We start from the raw sequence: 20,904 nt of genomic DNA on the forward strand, positions 1-20,904 counted from the left end.
CGCTAATAGAGTCTACTCACTGAGAACAGTGGCAAGTATATGGTAGTTATGGTATATGGGATTATTCTCATCATTTTGATTGTACCTTCCTTCCTGAGCCAGTCTCGGATCCCATTCCATCATACCCACACTCTACTTCCAGTAAGGACAATACCTGTTAGAAGCTTAGGTAGAGCAATGCCATTTGTTAAGACCAGAGGCAGAGAGTCTCACTTGGGGGGCAACTTCCCTGTGAGCACCCTCTGCAGGGCACCCTTCACATCGGGGTTCCTGAGGCTGTAGATGAGTGGGTTCAGCATGGGGCTGATGACAGTGTTGAGGATGCCAATGCCCTTGTCCTTGTCCGAAGACTCCACAGAACCCAGCCTCATGTAGCTGAAGACGCCTGTCCCATAGAAGATGCCCACCACGGTGAGGTGGGATCCACACGTGGAAAAGGCCTTCTTCCTGCCCTCCGCAGAGCGGATTCGTAGCACGGCAGCCACCACATGGGCATAGGACACCATGATGAGGACCAAGGGGGCCACACCCATGAAGGCTGCTGCTGCAAAGAGCAACTGCTCATTGAGCTGGGTGCTGGAGCAGGAGAGCTGGAAGAGCTGGGGGAGGTCACAGTAGAAGTGATTGATCACATTGGGGCCACAGAATTTAAGAGTAGACAAGGCAACAGTTTGAGTGAGTGCATTGGTGAAGGAAAAGACACAGGACATGCCAGCCAAGGCCTTCTGCATCCCCCAACCCATACGGGTGTTGTAGCTGAGAGGCTGGCAAATGGCCAGATAGCGGTCATAGGCCATGACAGTTAGCAGAAAGCAATCTGTCCCAGCCAGCAGATGGAAGAAGAAGAGTTGTGAAAGGCATGCCCGATAGTGGATGGTTTTGTTCTTGGATATGAAATGCCTTAACATGGCAGGGACAGTGACACTGATGCTCCCAACATCTAGCAGAGACAAGTTTCCCAGGAAGAAGTACATGGGGGTGTGGAGTTTGGGTTCCATAAAGATGGCAGCAAGGATACTAAAATTACCACCAATAGTCGCTACATAAGCAAGAAGGAAGACGACAAAGAGGATGGGCTGTAGAGCTGGAGTCTCTGTTAGGCCCAGCAGGACAAACTTGGTCACAAGTGAATCATTTCCCGAGGCTCCCAGATCCATGACTTTCTTCCACCTGCAGTAGATTGAGCAAACTTTGAAGGCACCAATGGTGGTAAAAGGAGAATGAGATCTTTATAACAACCATCAAGTGTGACAATGTCCAGGAGAGTAAGGACACACAAAATTTAAGGAGGAGAAAGTTAAAGATTGAGTTATAATAAAAAAAGGCTTGATAAATCTGACTCTTCATGGGCAAGAACAGAGGCATTGGACAGCCACAAAAAGAGATAGATAAACTGATATAAAAGAAGAACAAGGGTGACATTGAGTTAGAGGGACAGACAATTTTCCAGAGGCCAAATTTCCAGGAAAGAAACCTCAAGTCTGCAGGTGGCGGCATTGTGATAGTTTGGGGTACATAGATCCCAGAGGATGAAAGGGAAGCTTTGGGAGAAAGGGTTAGATAGACATGGTGCCTCCAGCCTGCATCACCAACCTCTACATATGAATGTCATCATACAGTCATCCCTTCGTAACCTTGGGAGTTTGGTTCCAGGACTCCTTGGATACCAAATCCTGCAGATGCTCAAGTCTCATAGATAAAGTGGCATAGTCTTTGCATGTAATCTATGCACATTCTCCCACATACTTTAAGTCATCTCTAGATTATGTATATTATCTCTTACAATGTAAAAGTCATGTAAATAGTTGTAACACTATACAGTTTAGATAATAATGACAAGTAAAACTTCTCTACAGGTTCAGCACAGATGCAATTCTTTTCCAAATTTTTTTTTCTGTGCTGAATTGACTCCAAGGGTATAGAACTCACAGAGACAGAGGACTGACTATGAGTGATGGTAGCAGTGAGGTGATTCCTGTGGCCCAGACTATTAAATGAATAACTCGTGAAGCCATGAGCCTCCACCTGAACTCCTCAGAAAAAGGTAAAAATGCAATGATAAATTGGGAAACTGCATGAAGACACATCATTGAAGACATTTCCAGCTCCAAAATCAGTGACTGACAGCCTTTTAGATTTTCTAAATAGTAAGATTGTTTTGCATTTCTCCATATAGAATCTAGGAAATTTGGGGTACAAAGTACTGACATTTTATTGAAAAAGAATCTAAAATGATCTTTGAGAAGAGTGAGAGTTTCAAGGTTTAAGCACTCAGGTGATGGAGCAGATACAAAGTTAAGCTGCCTCACTGGTTACACAGTTGATCTCTCCCAGAAGGAGTGTTGAGTAAGCAAGAGAACCAGACACCAAATTCCACTCTGCTTCCAATTCTACCACCACTTAGCTTTTTGCTCTTCTTTCTACTGAATCTAATCACTCATCATGTAGTATCATGGGCTTAATGACCAGATAAAGCCATAGTTACAGAGCCATGTATGATGATCATGTGTGGGAGCCACTCCTTAGCCCCAAAGTGGCCACCCCAACAAAATACCTGGTAGCCTACATCGACCTCTGCCTGAGGGGGTAGATATTGAATTCACTCACCTGGAGCCTAATTCACATAGGAAATGGCTTGAATCAAAGATCCCCCAGGGCAAAAGGCAAGAGCAGAAGGAGACACATCTGGAGGAATAGTATCCTCAGGTCCATAATGGGTCAACTGCCATTTGCAGGTGTGACCTTTTCCACATGAACATGTTCTTACCGTTACCTCCAACTCAGTCTCTCCAAAGCTGAACTGCCCTCTTTCCATCCTGATCTGCCCTTCATGGAACTATTTTGGTAACGGGCTTGCCATCCTCTCAATTAGTGTGGCTCAAAAACTTAGTCTTCGCTGACTGCCTCCTTCTGCCCTCTCACAATCAAATACCCAAGTCCCACTGGAGTTTTGCAGGGGAAGAAAAAGCTAGTCCGGAGTCCAGAGGGAGAACTTCACTTTCATGGAAACTCAGTTGTGAGTATGCAGCGGGGATGGCACTCACCTTGCTAAGAAGACTTAACTGGCACTTCATGGGCAAAGAAGAGGGACAGTCATGCCAGCCCAGGGGACCCCACAGAAGGAGAGCTTATAAAGGACCAATAGACACAGAGACAAACAACTTGGCTGACATCATTTTCACATTGGGATTTTTCTTCTCCACCTTGTTACCCCTTGGAGGCTTCAGAAATTAGTGTCTTCAGGGGACAGGTAAACATCTGCCTTTGCCAAATAGATAATGATCTCTAGTAACTTTAAATTATTTTTGAACTTTCTCAGTATTTCCAAGTACAACGTTTGTGAATACAGAAAACTTCATTTATTTTACATATGTGGTTTTGTGCCCTTATTAAGAATCAGCATTCTTGGGCTGGGATTGTGGCTCAGCGGTAGAGCACTCACCTAGCACCGGCGGGACTCGGGTTCGATCCTCAGCACCACATTAAAAAAATAAATAAATAAAGGCATTGTGTTGTGTCCATTTACAAAAAGATTCTCTCTCTCTTAAAAAAAATCAGCATTCTTATTCCTAGCATTTTATAGTGCTAAAATGAATATCAAAATCTTAAAGTTTAAAAAGTCATGTGGTGTTGGGGGCCAGAATTGAGATTTGGGGTTTCTGGTTTAGACTATCCTGTCATTTCAGAAGAGGAAATGAGTTGAGACTCTTCAGCTTTGTTTGCAACATGGGGAGAAGTGGAAAGTGAAGTCTGGGGAGAGATCTGCTCCTAGTGCATCCCTGAAACAGTGTCTTCTCCAACGTCTCACAAGTTTACCTCACATGATATGACCATCCTTGAATCCAGCTTGTCTTCTAGTCTCATACAATTGTCTTCCCTTTTTCTCTGCTCTCATTGTACAATCTAGATCCTGTAGCATCTGATTCTAGATGTTTTCTAGCTTCCTATCTCCAACACCATAAGGGCAGATAAAGGTTTAGAGCATCTACTAGACCAGGACCACCCTATTTTTACTAATTTCTGAAAGTGACTTTAGGCAGCAAATAACATTTTTAACAACTCCTTGTTCATTAATAAAGATTTCCCACTGGCTTAAGGCTTTCATGGGCCAAGAGATGATAATAAGGAATTAGGATGAGTTGAGATTTCTGTTGACAGTTATCTGTGGTAGAGGACTTCTAGGTTACAGAACCCATATGGAATGCATCATATGTATTTCCTTCCAACGGACTAACAAAAGCTTTGTTTGCTTCCTAGATGTTTCCATTTCTCACACACTGTTAGCCCAGGTAACTCCATCCAGGAAGACTCGGGGCAGGTCTTCTGTCTTCTATGAAACTATCCATAAGCTTTGGGTTACCTCTGGGCCAGGTAACCTTCCTTTATACTGTCACAGCAATCTGAAGGCAATTGCATGCTGGTGACCCTGAATTATGTCCATCCCAGACACTACTCTGTTAGCTCTAATACCTATATGTGGATATTTCTATCTGAAGAACCCACAGGGACCTCAAGAAGAAAAAGTAAGAGTATATCATGTCTCCTTTTTGTACAAAATATATGTGTGCTCATGTGCACACACACAAACTAATAGAATCACACAACTTATGGTGGAAGAAATTACAAACAAAAAGTTTGCAGAACACAATGGTCCCCTGCACTCCTCCTATCCCACATAGAATGAAGTCCAGGGTGAGCATCTCTAGACTGGACACACAAAGGCAAGCTTTTCAGTAGAGAGGCACTCCACCCCTACAAACACCATTCGTATTTATAAGAACTGAAAGTGGGAGTGGGAGCATGTAGGCGACTGGCACAACAGCTGGTGCTTCCTGGATGAAGATATAACCTTGTTAAAACAGGGAGGCTCCAGTGGAGCTCAGCCACCATTAGTCCATTCTTTCACTGAGCTGCTGAACCAAATTCTTGCTAAGCTACTAAAAGTGAAGAAATGAGTACCCAGAGCTCCTTGACCTTCAAACAGATACTATTTCTTACCTCTCTTAATGGAGACGGGAATGTTCCATTCATTGATTGAACAACAATTAATTGAGTTGAGCCATGTGCTAGTCAAGATATGACCAAAAATAGACATGGTCCCTGCACACATGGAACTTACCACCCCATGAAGAAGTCAGGTGTTAACAAGTTATCTGCTGATCACTGTGTCTCTGGATGCCATGAGTGTTTGCACATGTACACACATTCACACACATGCATTTTAACATTTTGTTTTGCTTAGAGAATACAAGGGATTGCATAAAATTTTATTTTCAGCTTTCTTAAAACACAATCTATATATTTGAGCATAATTTAATGTACTATTCCTCAAAATGTTATGACTTTCTGGTATGCTATAATTTGAATGTGCCAAAATTTACTTGGCTAATTGACTTTTAATTTCTAATGTTTCACTATTATCAACAATAATGAAACCAAGTCTTTGCATCTCTGATTTTTGTCCTATGTCCTGAGAAGTTACTACCCTCTAATTTGTGCATAGACCTGTCTCATACACTAACAGTCCACATTCACAAGATTACATTCCTATTACCTTGTGACAAAAGTAAATAATGACTTAATTACTTGTATTCTATGTAACAGAAAGAAGAAACATGTATTCTTCTTATCCCCTACTTATATTCTTCATATTCTTTTTCTGTATCTTTGTTTTAAGAGAGTTTTGACTGGTGGATTGTTTTTTTTAAAAAAAACTTTATTGGTTCTTTTAGTTATACATGAGTGTAGAATTCATTTGGATACAATTATACAAGCATGAAATATATTTTATTCTAATTAGTACCCCATTTTTATAGATGCACACGATGATGGGATTCACTATGATATATTCATATTAGAACACAGGAAATTATTTCTGATTCATTCCACTATCTTTCCTCTTTCTATCCCCCTTCCACCCTTTTCTTCCCCCTAATGTACTGAATATCTATTCTTCCCATCTTTCCCCTTATTGTGGATTAGCTTCCATAGATCAGCAAAAAGTTTCAACCTTTGGCTTTTGGGAACTGGCTTATTTCACTTAATATGATAGCCTCCAGATCTATCTATTTACTTGCAAGTGTCATAAAGTCATTCTTTTTTATGGCAGTCATTCTTCTTTTTGTGTATGTGTAACACATTTCCTTTATCCACTCATCTATTGAAGGGAAATTCTGTTGGTTCCATAGCTTAGCTATTGTGAATTGAGTTACTATAAATATTAATGTGGCTGCATTAATGTGGGTTCACTGTAGTATGCTGATTTTAAATCCTTTGGATATATACCAAAAGGGATAATTGGGGCAAATGGTGGTTCCATTCCAAGTTTTCTAAAGAATCTTCATACTGCTTTCCAGAGTGGTTGCACCAATTTGCAATCCCACCAGCAATGTATGAGTAGATCATTTCCCCTACATCCTTGCCAATATTTACTTGTATTCTTAATAATTGCCATTCTGACTCAAAAAAAACTTAGCACCCAAAAACAAATAACCCAATCCGCAAATGGGCAAAGAAACTGAACAGATACTTCTTAGAAGAATACAAGTGACAATATATGGTGGCTTTTATGTAAACAGAGGTATTTTAATTCATTTAACTATGAAGATAAGTGGAAAAGACATTTACTTGGTAAACATGGCAAATCCAGAGACCTTATGTAATCATGTAGTAAAAGGAAGCAAATTTCTTTGAGTTTTTAGGCAATATAATCTATATCAGAACTTATGAGGGTGATGATGAAGATAACAGCAACAGATGATGATGATATAATATTTACTTATAGATGATAGGGATGTGGATTTTATTCGAGAGCATGAGCTTACCACAAGCCCACACTTCAGGTCCCAGTAGTGCTAAAAGATTCTAAAATGTCTGTCTTTCTGATTAATTTTCTGTTTGACTAACCATACTTTGCCCCATTCATTTTATTTTTAATGTTTTTCTTAAATACAACATTAATATGAGCATAACAATATTACATATGCAGTGGTGCTCTTAGCTTGAGAATCAAAATTACCTCACCTTGGGATTAAGACAGACCTGGCAACACTGGGTCTGACCAGGGTCAGCATGTGTGGTGGTGGGTGGAGCTTCCCTGAAGAAGGCAGACTGAATTCATAAGCCCAGGTCCAGTGACAAGGTATAGAATGCACCAGAGAGAGCTCATCGCCTGGTTCCAGTCCTCTCTTTTCTGCTTCCCAACGCACACTAGATTCAAGTAAAAGAGTTTCAGTTACAAAACTTATATAAATGGTCTATATTGTGGGGACAAGTGCATGTAGTACTGCATACATGGCATACATTAAGGGTGTCTGAGTGGCAAACCACTCCCCGGTGCTAGGCTTGTGAGCTGCAGGCAGCTCACAGCCCTCGGAGTGAGGCCATGTGTTGCAGTCCCTGTGCTTGCTCCACAGCCCACTCCTCGACTGGTCGCTGCAAGGGCAGTTAGCAGAATTGCATTGATGGCTGCCTGTAATCTGCCTAGCTACTGCCTGAATATGTATACATGGTAATTGCACAATAAAATCAGACCTGCGTCTGGCTTGGTCTCCAGAGGTTTTGATTAACAACTCTACAGACACACTCCCCTCCACCCTGTTCCCTGGACCTCCTTGATGAAAGAGAGAGAGCCCACACACTATATGAGGGGCTTTAGTCACTAGTCACTCTTTTGGAGTGCTTATCTCACTCGGTCTTGTTCGTGTGGCTCTCTATACCAGTGCCTACACTGTTGTTCACTTATTTCCATGACTGCATCTCAAGGTGCTCAGTGTTCCATGGTGGGTCATTTCTTTTCTGTTTGAAGATACTCTGCTGCTGTGAACATTTTTTGTACACATCTCTTGGTGCACACATACAAGAAATTCTGTAAGGTCTCTAATTAGAAATGGAATTAATGAACTCAGATTTAAAGAAAAAAAACCTACAAATCATTTTCCAATGTGCCCCTCACATATGTTGAACTTGCTGGGACCCTCCCAGCATTGCCAGGTTTGAATTCCAAGCTAAAGTAATTTTGATTCTCCAGCTGAGAGCACTACTGCATATACAATACTGGTATGCCCGTATTAGTGCTGTATTTATGAAATGCAATTAAAATAAAATGAATGGGTTAAAGTGTATACAATCAAACAGAAAAATAATCAGGAAGAGAGACATTATAGAAAACAATTTGAGGGTTTGGGTCATGGCTCAGCAGTAGAGCACTTGCCTAGCACATGTGAGGCCCTGCGTTCGAGCCTCAGCACTACATAAAAGTAAATAAAATAAAGGTATTGTGTCCAACTACAACTAAAAAAATAAATATTTTTTTTGAAAAAGAAAACTATCCTGTTGACATTGCAAGATGTGAAATTAATAAATTACTATTTATTTCCTTGAGGATTTCTCATTGTTGTTGTTTTTTCAAAATGGAAATGTTCATTGATTTTTAAATTTTTCATTAGGAATTGCATTTATGAAAATGAAAACAAAACAAACTTTTAACAGCAGAAAATTAAAATCAAAACCCTTACTTTCTCTGCCCCCAATCTTCATAATTCTTATGAAATAACCACTGTTAAAAATTTGGTGTTGGAAATTCATAATAGCTAAATTGTGGATCCAACCTAGATACCCTTTAGTAGATGAATGGATAAAGAAAATGTGGTATATATACACAATGGAATATTACTCAGCATTAAAAGAGAATAAAATCATGGCATTTTCAGGTAAATGGATGGAGTTGGAGAATATGATGCTAAGTGAAGTAAGCCAATCCCAAAAAAATAAATGCTGAAAGTCTTCTCTGATATAAGGATGCTGATTCATAATGGGTATGGGGGTGGGAGCATGGGAGGAATAGACAGACTTTAGGTAGGGCAAAGGGGAGGAAGGGGGCATGGGGGTAGGAAAGATGGTGGAATGAGAGGACATCATTACCCTAAGTAAGTGTATGAAGATATGAATGGTGTGACTCTACTTTGTGTTCAACCAGAGACATGAAAAACTATGCTCTATTTGTGTAATATGAATTGAATTGCATTCTGCTGTCATATATAACAAATTAGAATAAATAAAATTTAAAAATTTTTGGTGCTGGGATGGGGTTGTGGCTCAGCAGTAGAGCGCTTGCCTAGCACGTGTGAGGCCCTGGGTTTGATCCTCAGCAATAAATAAATAAATAAATAAATAAATAAAAGTATTTTTAAAAATTTGGTGCTTATTCTTTTAATTTTTAAATATATACATAAATATGTTAATGTGTCTATATATCAATAAACTTTTTTTACATTTATTTCATATAAATAGGGGCATGTTATGTCACGGTTGTTGTTTACATAGTACGTGATAGGTAGATTCTTTTACCTGTCAAATATCTAAAAACTTACCATTTCCATTTTAATGGTTTCCCAGATTTAATTTATGAGTGAACCATAATTTATTTAGCCATATGATAGAGTTTAAATTGCTTCTAGATTTTCTGCATTTACAATCAATAACATATAGAATATTCTTTAGAATGGTGTAATTATTCATTCATTCATTCATTCATTCATTCATTTTTGGCACCAGGGATTGAACCCAGGGGCACTGAGACACATTCCCAGCCTTTTTTTTAAAGTTCTTTTTATTTTGAGACAGGGTCTCCCTAAGTTGCTTAGAGACTCACTAAGTTGCTGAGGCCAGTTTACACTTGAGATCCTCCTGTCTCAGCCTCCTGAACCACTAGAATGTTTTTATTATTCTGTAAGAATTTCTATAAGTTCTGATATGTAAAATTCCTGAGTTGAATAAAATAAAATTTTAGATTTATATATATAATTTCCTCTTATCCTACAAAAATTCCACATTATTTTATTATCCCAGTGATGAATGAAACTGCTTGTTCTCCAAGTTATCCATTTGATAACTGAGGCTATTATAAATAAATTATCCTAATTTTTGATAATATAGTGGTTGAAAAATACTGTTTATTATTTGATATATATTTTTTATGTTCACATAAAGATGAGTATATTTCCAAATATTTATTGTTCATGGATGTGGGCTGAATTGTGTTTCTCTCAAAATTTACATGTAAAAGTGCTGAGCCCCAACATGATTTATTTAGAGATACGGTCTTTAGAAAGTAATTGTGGTTGAACAAGTTTATAAGGGTAGGGCCCTAATAGAACAGAGCTATGGCCTCATAAGAAGAAGATCTCCACCCCTCCTCTCTCTTTCTCCTTGTCATGTAAGGATGTAGTAAAAAGGATGGTCTGCAAAGTAGGAGGAGAATCTTCATCAGTATCTGACCATGCTGACACACTGATCTTGGACTTCCAGCTTCTAGAATTGTAATTCATTTGAATTTTTTCATTGGTAATTGACTTTGCATGTCCTTTGCATCTTTTTTAATGGATCATTATTTTTTATTGCTTTAGGAATTCTATATAGTGTGGATATTAATCCTTTGCCACATATTTTCAATAATTCCACACAGTCTTTTTACTTTCTTTTTACTTTCTTCTTTGTTTTTAATATCTTCCACCAATTGGAAGTTGTATGGTAGTTTCCCACACTACCAGTTACGATTTCTTTCACTGAGAGTAAGTAACAGATATAATGGAAGAGCAAAAGAGTTAGACTGAAGATAGCTGCTGGAAGTCAGATTTAGTGCTATAGGTGGCTATTATAGATGGTGCACAGGATGCTATTACTGAATAGGGATGTCTTTGGTTCATTCTGGAACATATTCCATGATTTATTTGGCAGCAATGGTCATCACAATCAGAAGCTAAAATTACATTGGTCAAAAGGAGCTAATGGAAGGATGTGGAGAGTAGGTTGGCAAAGGTATTGAGATTATATACCCTAACCCTCGAATTCCTGTGTGTCTCAGGTAAGTTAGTGAATTAGTTTGAACTTCAATTATTTATTTATAAAATGGGAATAATAAAGGTACCCACCTCATAGAATTGTTGGAAGATTTGATTGAGATTTAACACAACTAAAGAACATACTTTATATAAGAGTTACGAAAAATCATGCTGTGAATGGATAATTATGAATGTAATGCATTCCACTATTGTTATGTATGTAAGAAATAAAATAAATAAATAAATAAAGCTCATGATATAGTGCCAGGTGCATAATAATATGCATGTGAAACATGCTGTCAGTTGTTAATAACATTATTGGTGACTTCCTACTAGGGATGTTGTGGATTACTTCATTTAATTCTCCCACCAACCCTAAGAAGGGATATTAAGTACATTTCACAGGTTAGAAAACTGAGGCCCCAGCAGTTACTAATAAATGGAAGACATATCTATTCATTATAAAACAGGTTTCCCACAGACAGCATACTACCTCCTGGGGTTGGGTGGATAAGTAGCTGTTTTGAGAAGGAGCTGAGAGTCTGCTCTAATTTCTCCTCTTTCATCATCTCTGTCATCAGACTCTAAATTTCCAAGGGCCTGGCCTGGAAAATCACAGTAAAGAACAACTTCACAGTTGTCCCCTCCCCGCCGTCCCCTGCCACCAGCTTCTCCTAGAACAGCACAGTGCTTCCCCCACCTCTCCCAGGATCATTATATGGCTCCCAAGACACAATCCCTCTGGCCCTCACTAATAGGCCCTGGGTGGGATGCACTTTGTTCTTAGGGATTTATTAAGAGTTTGAAGTTGGAAAAGACCTCTCCCACTTTTCTCTTCTTTCTTGAGTTTCCCCCTTATTCCCAGATCCAAGGCAAGTTTCTTCTTCATCCTCAGGTTTATGAGTCATTCCATCTCCACCCCCAAATCCTGTTTGGAACAGGCATCCAGGAGATCAATACCCTCAATCTGGGGGACCTAGATTTAATCCTGGCTCTACCTCTATCTAGCTCCTGGGTGACTTTGGACACCAGCTTTTTGATGTTCCCATCTGTTAAATTTAGTTTTTGTACTATTTCCCCTAATTATCCCCATAGACTAACATGGGGGTGGATATGAACACATCAGAGAAATAAATCCTAGATCCTCACCAGGGTGAGCCCCGCTGCTTCACCACTGCGGTATTTATTAGGGCTTTTATTATTGATTTGCCCTGGGCTCTCCCCATACCCTCTTCCTCCTAGGGACTAATTTTGAGGACCCAAGAGGCTGACACTATGATAAAAAAGTCCCATGGTAGAGATGGTCTCACCTCTCTTTATCTCATTTCCATATATAACCCTTTTGCTTTCAGTGCAGCTGACTGAGCTTATGCAGCTTCGTGACCCCTCCCATCCCTTTCCAGGAAAGATTGCTGGCTTCTGTGCCATCACAAGGTGAGTTCTCTCAAGGTCCTCCCTCTGCTCCCACATCATAAGAAAGAGTTTCTTTTTCTCAGTGAGACAGACCTCCAGGTTTCGCAGATGTGGCAATCAAAATCTCAAAAGCAAAAATAAGAGACTCGCTCAGGATGACGCATCAAGTGGGTAGAAGAGCTGAGTCTCTATCCCAGGGACTGAGGCTCTTTCTCCAGGCACATTTCCAATCCCCTCTTTTTCAGGGGCAGCTTGTTTCCAGATTCTGTTTGGTGTGTGTGGAAGGAGATTCAATGTTAATTTCCCTGCTTAAAATTCAGTCCTTACACAGCAGCCTGGCCAGACCCCAAGGCCAGCCCTGGTGCACGAAGGACTTCTTGGAGCCTCAGAGCAGGGAGGGTTCACATCATATAAAAGAAGCTGGGACTCCCATGGCCCCCACAAGTGAAGGGTTTCCTCATCCCTGATCACTTGTCACCCGTCCACCACAGACATCCTGGATGGAGAGCCCAGTGAACAATTCAGAGATCTGACATATACTCTGTCCCTTATTGAGAGAGTGAGGCAGTATCTATCATTCTGACCATGAATTACTTGTTTTTGAGAACTATTTCTTCTGACTGTAAAAAAAAAAATATTGGTGTAGCTTTTATAAAAGCTGTATGTCAGTGTGTGGATTGTGACACCTGCATACCCAACCGGGAAAAGGAAGGAATCGTCCCTACTACAAATTCCACTTGTCCAAAAACCCTTTCCTAATTCCTATTAGCCACCAGGATGCCCTCTTTGTCAGGAATTTTATTCATCAGCTGGTGCTGCCATGCATTTATTTATGAAAGTGTTCATAAGTAAAATGGGTGTATGTATATAGTTCCTGAAGATGAATCAGACAAATTTTGCCCATAAAAAAAAAACTAGAGTAAGTAGAATAAATAGCTAAATGACTGTACTAAGGTTACATGCCATATATAAGAGTAAAGTGTACTGAGAGTGTTGAAGTCAAAAATGTCACTTTAAGCCAGGCACAGTGGTGCACGCCTGTAATACTAGCAGCTCAGGAGGCTGAGGCAGGAGGATTGCAAGTTCAAAGACAGCCTCAGCAACTTAGCGAGACCCTAAGCAACTCAGTGAGACTCTGTCTCTAAATAAAATACAAAATAGGGCTGGGGATGTGTTTCAGTAGTCAAGTGCCCCTGAGTTCAATCCCTGGTGTCCACCCCCAAAATGTGTTTCTGAATATATTTTTCACGATATTTCCCATCAATATATTGGAAGTAAGAATTTTAAGAGTTTTTGTATATTTGCTTTTTATTGTGCCTCTATTGTTTTGATAGTTATTTTTTATAGACAGATAGCCTTTACCTCTCTCCAAAAAAATAGCCTTTTTTTTTTTTTATTTCTTGACACTAATTTTGTTAATGATTCCAGGACGGTTATTTAAAACAGATGTAACAGTGGCCCCCTCTCTGCTCCTGATATTCATGGGATAATTTATTATTACTAGGAAGGATACCATAACAACCCACTCCTAGGTCTCTACAGCAGGGTTGCTTTTTCTTTTGAAGGAAGATTGGGTGTTGCCCTATGGCAGCACATGTCTTCAGGCAGATGAGCTGGTGTATTGTATAATTACAATGACTTACATTAAAACATCTCCAATTTGTTATGAAGGCTATAACTTAATAATGATCAATTATTCTTTTAAATATACTGATTTTTAAATTTCCTGTGGTTACTTTTAGCATTTTGTTTCTATAATCCTGACTAGCATTGTTCTCTAATGATGTTTTTTTTTTCTTCATAAGATTTTTTAGATTTTATTGTCAGATATATGCTAACCTCATGAAAATATTTGTATTCTTAAATCTTCCCCTATGCTAGTAGGTTTATATGGCATACAAATATTAAAGTTTTTTTTTTAAAAAAGATCTTTTCTTAACATCTTTAAGAGCTTAAAGATTGTTACTAGGATAATTATTTCTTTATTTTACTTTTAATTGCCAAATGACAGTTATATATATTTATAGGGCATAATATGATATTTTACTACCTGTTTACACTCTAAAATAATTAAATCAAGCTAATTAGCAAACTCATCATCTCATATGATTTTTCTACTGTTTCAGTAATTTTGAAATATACAATGCATTATTGTTAATTATCACCATCACCATTCTGTGCAATAGATCAGTGAAGATTATTCCTCCTGTCTAATTGAAATTTCATACTGTCTGATCTGCATCTTCTCTTTCCCCATTCCCCAGCTTCTGGTAACCACCATCCTACTTTCTACTTCTGCAAATTCAATGTTTTTTAGATTACAAGTGAAATGATAACCCAAAGTCCGTTTCTCTCTGTGCCTGGATTATTTCACTTGGCATAATGTCCTCTAGATTCATCATGCTGCCACAAATGACAGAATTTTCTGCTTTTTAAGGCTGAATAGTATTCCATTATATGCACTGCCTCTTTGTCCATTTATTTGGTGATGGACACCTAAGTTGCTTCCACATCTTAGCTTTTATGAATAATGCATAATTGAACATGGGAGTGCAGATAGCTCTTCAACATTACTGATTTTAATAAGTCAAATAAGATTGTTAGATAATATGATATTTGGAGGGGTTGAAACCATATTCATTTTCATAATAGCTGTACTAATTTATATTTCCATTAACAGTGTACTGGGTTAGCTTTTTGTTACAACCTCACCAACATTTAGTATCTTTGGTCTTTTTTTATAATAATGATTCTAACACATGTGAAGCAATATCTCAGTGTAGTTTTAATTTGCATTTCCCTGATTGTTACTGATAATGAACATTTTTTATATATCTATTGGACATTTGTATATCTTCTTTTGTGAAATGTCTATTTAGATGTGTGTTAGTTAATTTTCTATCACTATAACAAAATCTCTTGAGTTAATAAACTTATAAAGAGAAAAAAGTCAATTTTGGTTCACATTTTTTGAGGTTCCAGTTGATGATCAGTTGGCCCTATTTCTTTGGTCAGTGGCAAAGCAGCACAATACGGTAAGAGAGCACAGTAGAACAAAATTACTCAGGTCATCACAAGCCAAAGAGCAAAAGAGAAAGAACAAACAAAGTTACAACAAATAACCTCACAATATGTCATCTCTTATATGTGACCATATAACTATTGAATAAATTCCAATAGATAAAAGAAAAATAGGTAAAATGTTTATAATTTTAAAGGATATTTTCATATTGCCTTTTTTCCTCTGAATTTATATCCATTTTCATTCTATTGATCACTAATGAGAGGGTTTGTTTTCCCACATCTTGTCAAACAAATCAGAAAGAGTAGATGGATAACATACATACCAGACCTGCTGGGGCCGCATTTATTGGGAGAAAACTTATAGAAATAGAAATGGTATCAGGAACTCAGGTCCTCCGTGCCCATCACAGTCTGGGATGCCACCTCACTTTCATAGGCTGCATGAGTGGAAAAATACCAGCACCCCCCACCCCCGGCATAATCAGGAGGCTGAGGTCCAAGCTTGGCAGCTGCAGCTCTAGGATATGGTGGAACCTGTGGCATGAGCTCTACTGCAGCCTGAATCAGAATCAACCACGTCAACACCTCAGTTATAGACAATTTCTGCAGAAGGCCAGTCTCTAGAGAATCATTCTTAGACAAATTATCATAATATTTTAGTCTTTTCCAATCTGATAAGAGAAAAATTTTTATTGTAGTTTAATTTGCATTCCTCTAGTTAAAAGCAAACTCAATCATATTTTCTTGTTTTAAGAGATATTTGTATATTTTATCTATGAAATGTTAATGTATTTTGTCCTTTTTTTCCTATGGATTTATTGGTATATATATATACATACATACACACACACACACAAACACACATACACACAAGAGGTAGCTCTTTATCTATTAGGGAAGTTGGCCACTGTGTCTGCTGTCATTTGCAAATATTTTTTCCAAGTTCTTTGCCTTTTGATTATGATTATATCAATTCAGTGATCAATCCAAGAAGCAGAAACATTATGAATATTTGAAACGATTTATGATAGGAATTAGACTTTAAACAACACTTGATGTGAATTAGATATCAATTAGTCCCACCTTTTGAATAATTATATTGAAGGTTTTGTGTGTTTTCTTGGAGTGTTTGCTTATTCCACAGTGCTGAGAACATAACCCAGGGCCTCAAGCATGTGAGGCAAGCACACTACCACTGAGCTGCAACTCATACTGAGGTTTTTTGATTGTCTCAATTTATTTTGTCAACTTAACTCTCTGTGGACTGTAGGTCACTGAAATACACTCACTGTTCTTGTTTCTGGCTATTTCTCTTTGAACTTCCTTTTGTATCAATGCTACACATTTGCAGCATTCATTTTCATAGCTATTATATCTTCTTGCACCATTTATTATTACAAAGTGCTCTTCTGTTTTTCCACTTATGGCCTCTTTTCCAATTCAAATTGATCTTGTTAAGATCATGATCCCTGCTTTACTTTTTTACTGCAATCAACTGGTATTCCTTTACCTTCAACTTTTTTAAATTAACTTTGCTTTGGCAAGATACTTTGGCTTCAGCTTAAAGTTAGATGTTTTTAGATACAATCTGAAATCCACTTATTTCACTAGATGAGTTTAGCCCATTCAGCTTTATTGAGTTTGGGGGGGGGGTGTTGGTACCAGGAATTGAACACAGGGATGCTTAACCACTGAGCAACATCACAGTCCTTTTTATTTTTTATTTTTGAGACAGGACGTCACTAAGTCACTGAGGCTGGTTTAGAACTTGCAATTCTCCTGCCTCAGCCTCCCAAGTTGATGGGATTACAGGTATGTGCCAGTGCACTCAGCTCAGCTTTCCTGTTTAAGTATGTTTAATCCTAATTCTGTCCTATTTGCTTTTATAGTGTTTTTAAAAATTTTTTCACTATAAGGTCTTTGTTTTACAGGAATGTTTCTTCCCATAATTTGGAAGATTTGTTTTAGGGTTACCATTATAACTTTATCTTTGTCCCATAGTTAATGAAATTTAAAACTAAACACGAGTTCATATACTGTAGATTTTTCATTTTTTTCTGTTGACCAAAGTTTGTTTTTTTAACTCTGTTTGAAAACTCTAATGTCTGCCTTTTTCAACAAGACTGGGATCCTAATTAGGATAATATATAGTCCATGTTTGTACAAATATGTCAAAATATACTCTACTGTCATGTATAACTAGAAAAGAACAAACTTTAAAAAGAATAAAGTCAGAAAAATTCCTAATGTTAACAATTAGTCCTGGAGTTCTTGCATCACAAAATTAATTTTATATTTGAATGATAAGTGATAATCTAAATAGTTGTAATATTTTTATCACCTTTTTGGGAAAAATGCATTGTTAGCAATTTTCCATTATATTTTGTTTTGAATGCTATTTTGGAGCAAGAGAAATGATCTTAATTTTTTTTTTCTTTAGAATTGATCTGAGGTTTTTATTTGTGGGTTTTTTAGTTTGACTGTTTTGATTTTATTTTTGTGTGTGTTTGTTTTTGTCTCTTCCTAGTTACCTATTCTTTGTTTTTGTTTTTCATTGTTATTTGTTTGTTTTTTAATCATCAGTAATAACATAATGGCATGTAACAATACTGGCATCCAATATAAATTTTTCCTGGAACATTCAATATAAATTTTGCGCCTTCAATTTATAGATTCAAATACACTCTTATTTCTGAAATTTTTTCTCATTGAAATTTGCCTTTAAATTGTTGGTCTTTTCCATTATCTTTCCTTGTTTAGTGACTCCAATTTTACAACTACTGAATATCCTTTGTCTAGCCCTGTGTTTATCATTTTTCCCTCTATTTTCATTTCATTTGTCTTTTTATAAAATGCTGTTCCTGGGTCTGTTTGAATTTTTTTCATTGTGCTGTTTCTAATTTTGCTTTTCTTCCTATAGTTATTATAAATTTTCTTTAACATTTTTCTTATCTTCTTCAAGCTCATATTTTAGGTTCTTTTTATTACCTCTTCCCTCAGCGCTTATATTTTTATTCTGTCTTCTTGTTTTATAAAGGAAAATTATTCTTTGAGATTTTTTGGATAGATTGAAATGTTTGATCCCAATTTCATCCATTCCATGGCAGTATCCTCCCATGGGCTGAATTCTACCTTTTTATTATTTTTCTTCTTTCTTTTCTTTTTCTTATGTAATCCTTTTATCCAACCTGTGGTTACTTGTTTTTGAATCCTTGACTGAAGTGAGTTATTGCTAAACTAAATATTTGTAAGCTACTTGTGTCAGGAGAGTCGAAGAATATGTTTTGGCCTAGCAGAAACTTACTTTGTGATTTCAAGTTGGAGAGAATTTATTTTAGCCTTTATGATCAATGTTGACACGTAATTTGGAGCTGTTATGGTATATTTTCCTCTCTAACTTTTAATCTTATGCCTTATCTGTAGTCTGTGTATTAGATTACAACTTGCCTGTGTATTTGATTCTTCATTTAGCCCTTCCTCAGGTTCTTGAATGCAACTCTAAAAAAAATAATGCAAAACTTTGTACCCTACTCTCATTATTGCAAACAAGTTCTTTCAGTATTGGTCTTTTTGACTGCCCCTTTTTTTCACAGAATTATACTCATCTAGCTCTTGACGGCCATGGATTCCTTCTCTCTGCTTCTTGTCATTCTCCTATTTGATCTCCACTGTTCTCAAATCCTTCCATTCTGTTTTATGGATTGGAGTTTTAGATATTTAATTGTTTCTTTGAAGACAGAATCTATATGTTCATTCTCCTGTTTGGTTTGGTAAAGGATGAGATCTGAGAAGAGAAAGTGCTAAATTTACTCTTACGTATCCAGACCAGAAGTATACTTCTTGCTTATTTATTTTTCTCCAGGGTTTTATGCCTCCTAATCCTACAAATAGTAGGATTATTTCAGCCAGTGGAGGGAAGGAAGTTCAGAGTGGTGTGGTAATGTCACCTGTCCTGGTACCTCACAAGAAGTAAAGGTATTGAAGTAGATGTAGTGTAGTGAGGGAGTTAAGTACAGTGTGGCCTGGGGAATAGAAAAGTCCTTTCTTGGACAGAGGGAATTTAGTAGAGGCCTGAGAATACAGAAAGCTTATTTTTTATTAAATAAGCTAATTTAGAGGACTGATTTCTTTTTTTTTTTTTTTCTTCTTCTTTGGGTTTTTCCCTGCAGGAACTCATGCAGCCGAAATCTGGGGCCAATGGAACAGCAGTTACCGAATTCATCCTGCTGGGATTGGTGGAGACACCAGAGCTATGGCCAGTGATCTTTGTACTTTTCCTCCTTGCTTATGTGGTCACAGTGGGGGGCAATCTCAGCATCCTGGCAGCCATCTTGGTGGAACCCAAACTCCATACCCCCATGTACTTCTTCCTGGGGAACCTATCCGTGATGGACATTGGGTGTATCACTGTCACTATTCCCTCAATGTTTGGTCGTCTTGTATCCCACAAGCGTACGATTCCATATGGAGCCTGCCTCACTCAGCTCTTCTTCTTCCATCTGTTGGTTGGGGTGGACTGCTTCCTGTTGACAGCCATGGCCTATGACCGATTCCTGGCCATCTGCCGGCCCCTCACCTACAGCACCCACATGAGCCAGACAGTCCAGAGGATACTGGTGGCTGCATCCTGGGCTTGTGCCTTCACCAATGCACTGACCCATACTGTGGCCATATCCACACTCAACTTCTGTGGCCCCAATGTGATCAATCACTTCTACTGTGACCTCCCCCAGCTCTTCCAGCTCTCCTGTTCCAGCACCCAGCTCAACGAGCTGCTGCTCTTCGCTGTGGGTTTCATAATGGCAGGTACCCCTGTGGTTCTCATTGTCACCTCCTATATCCATGTGGCTGCTGCAGTCCTGCGAATCCGCTCAGCTGAGGGCAGGAAGAAGGCCTTCTCCACATGCAGCTCCCACCTCACTGTGGTTGCCATATTCTATGGTTCTGGTATTTTTAACTACATGAGACTAGGTTCAGCCAAACTTTCAGATAAGGATAAAGCTGTTGGAATTTTTAATACTGTCATCAACCCCATGCTAAACCCAATAATCTACAGCCTCAGGAACCCTGATGTGCAGGCTGCCCTCTGGAGGGTGGTCCTGGGGAGGTGGTCACTGGTTTAAGGAAGTCTCAAGTGTCTCTTCTCCCTGTGGTTTTTTTTTTTTTTGGGGGGGGGGACACTAAAGAAAAAATCCTCTAGAGCCAAGAACTAGCCCAAATAGTACAGAACAACTTCTATCTCCCTGAACTTGAGGACTTTTTGTAAGGAATGATTATCATTTCCCAAAGAAGCCCTACCCAGTTATAGACAATGGGTTTATAGATTCCACCAGGCCAGTCCCTTCAACAAATTATAACTTCAGTTACTGTGACTTCCCTTTACTGAGTAAAGGTGAAATGTAAGAACATGCAAATGCTTATAGATTCATATCCTAAGGGGAATGACATAGACTCAGTTATAGTTTGGGTTCCAAAAGCATTTCAGAACTCCCTCCCCCGCCCAACCCTGCCAAGAGATCATATTTTTTCCCTCAAGTTCAGATATGGCTGTGCTGTTTATGAAATATAACCCTAGAAAGTAAAACAAAACAGAAAAAGTAGTTTTTCCTGTGATACAAAAATCTCA

The 20,904-nt window shown here is 38.3% G+C and overlaps 2 protein-coding genes across 2 annotated transcripts; one reads left to right on the top strand and one right to left on the bottom strand.

Moving 5' to 3' along the window:
- Positions 1-209: 209 nt before the first annotated feature.
- LOC143410524 (putative olfactory receptor 3A4) lies at positions 210-1,160 on the bottom strand. Its single transcript, XM_076871393.1, has one exon. It carries the CDS (start codon positions 1,155-1,157, stop codon positions 210-212), a length of 948 nt encoding a protein of 315 aa, XP_076727508.1. The 5' UTR covers positions 1,158-1,160.
- Positions 1,161-19,453: 18,293 nt separating this feature from the next.
- LOC143410092 (olfactory receptor 3A1) lies at positions 19,454-20,401 on the top strand. Its single transcript, XM_076870770.1, has one exon. The coding sequence runs from the start codon at positions 19,454-19,456 to the stop codon at positions 20,399-20,401; it is 948 nt and encodes a 315-aa protein (XP_076726885.1).
- Positions 20,402-20,904: the final 503 nt, after the last annotated feature.

This window comes from Callospermophilus lateralis, chromosome 11, assembly GCF_048772815.1.
Source record: "Callospermophilus lateralis isolate mCalLat2 chromosome 11, mCalLat2.hap1, whole genome shotgun sequence".
Classification (NCBI taxonomy): Eukaryota; Metazoa; Chordata; class Mammalia; order Rodentia; family Sciuridae; genus Callospermophilus; species Callospermophilus lateralis.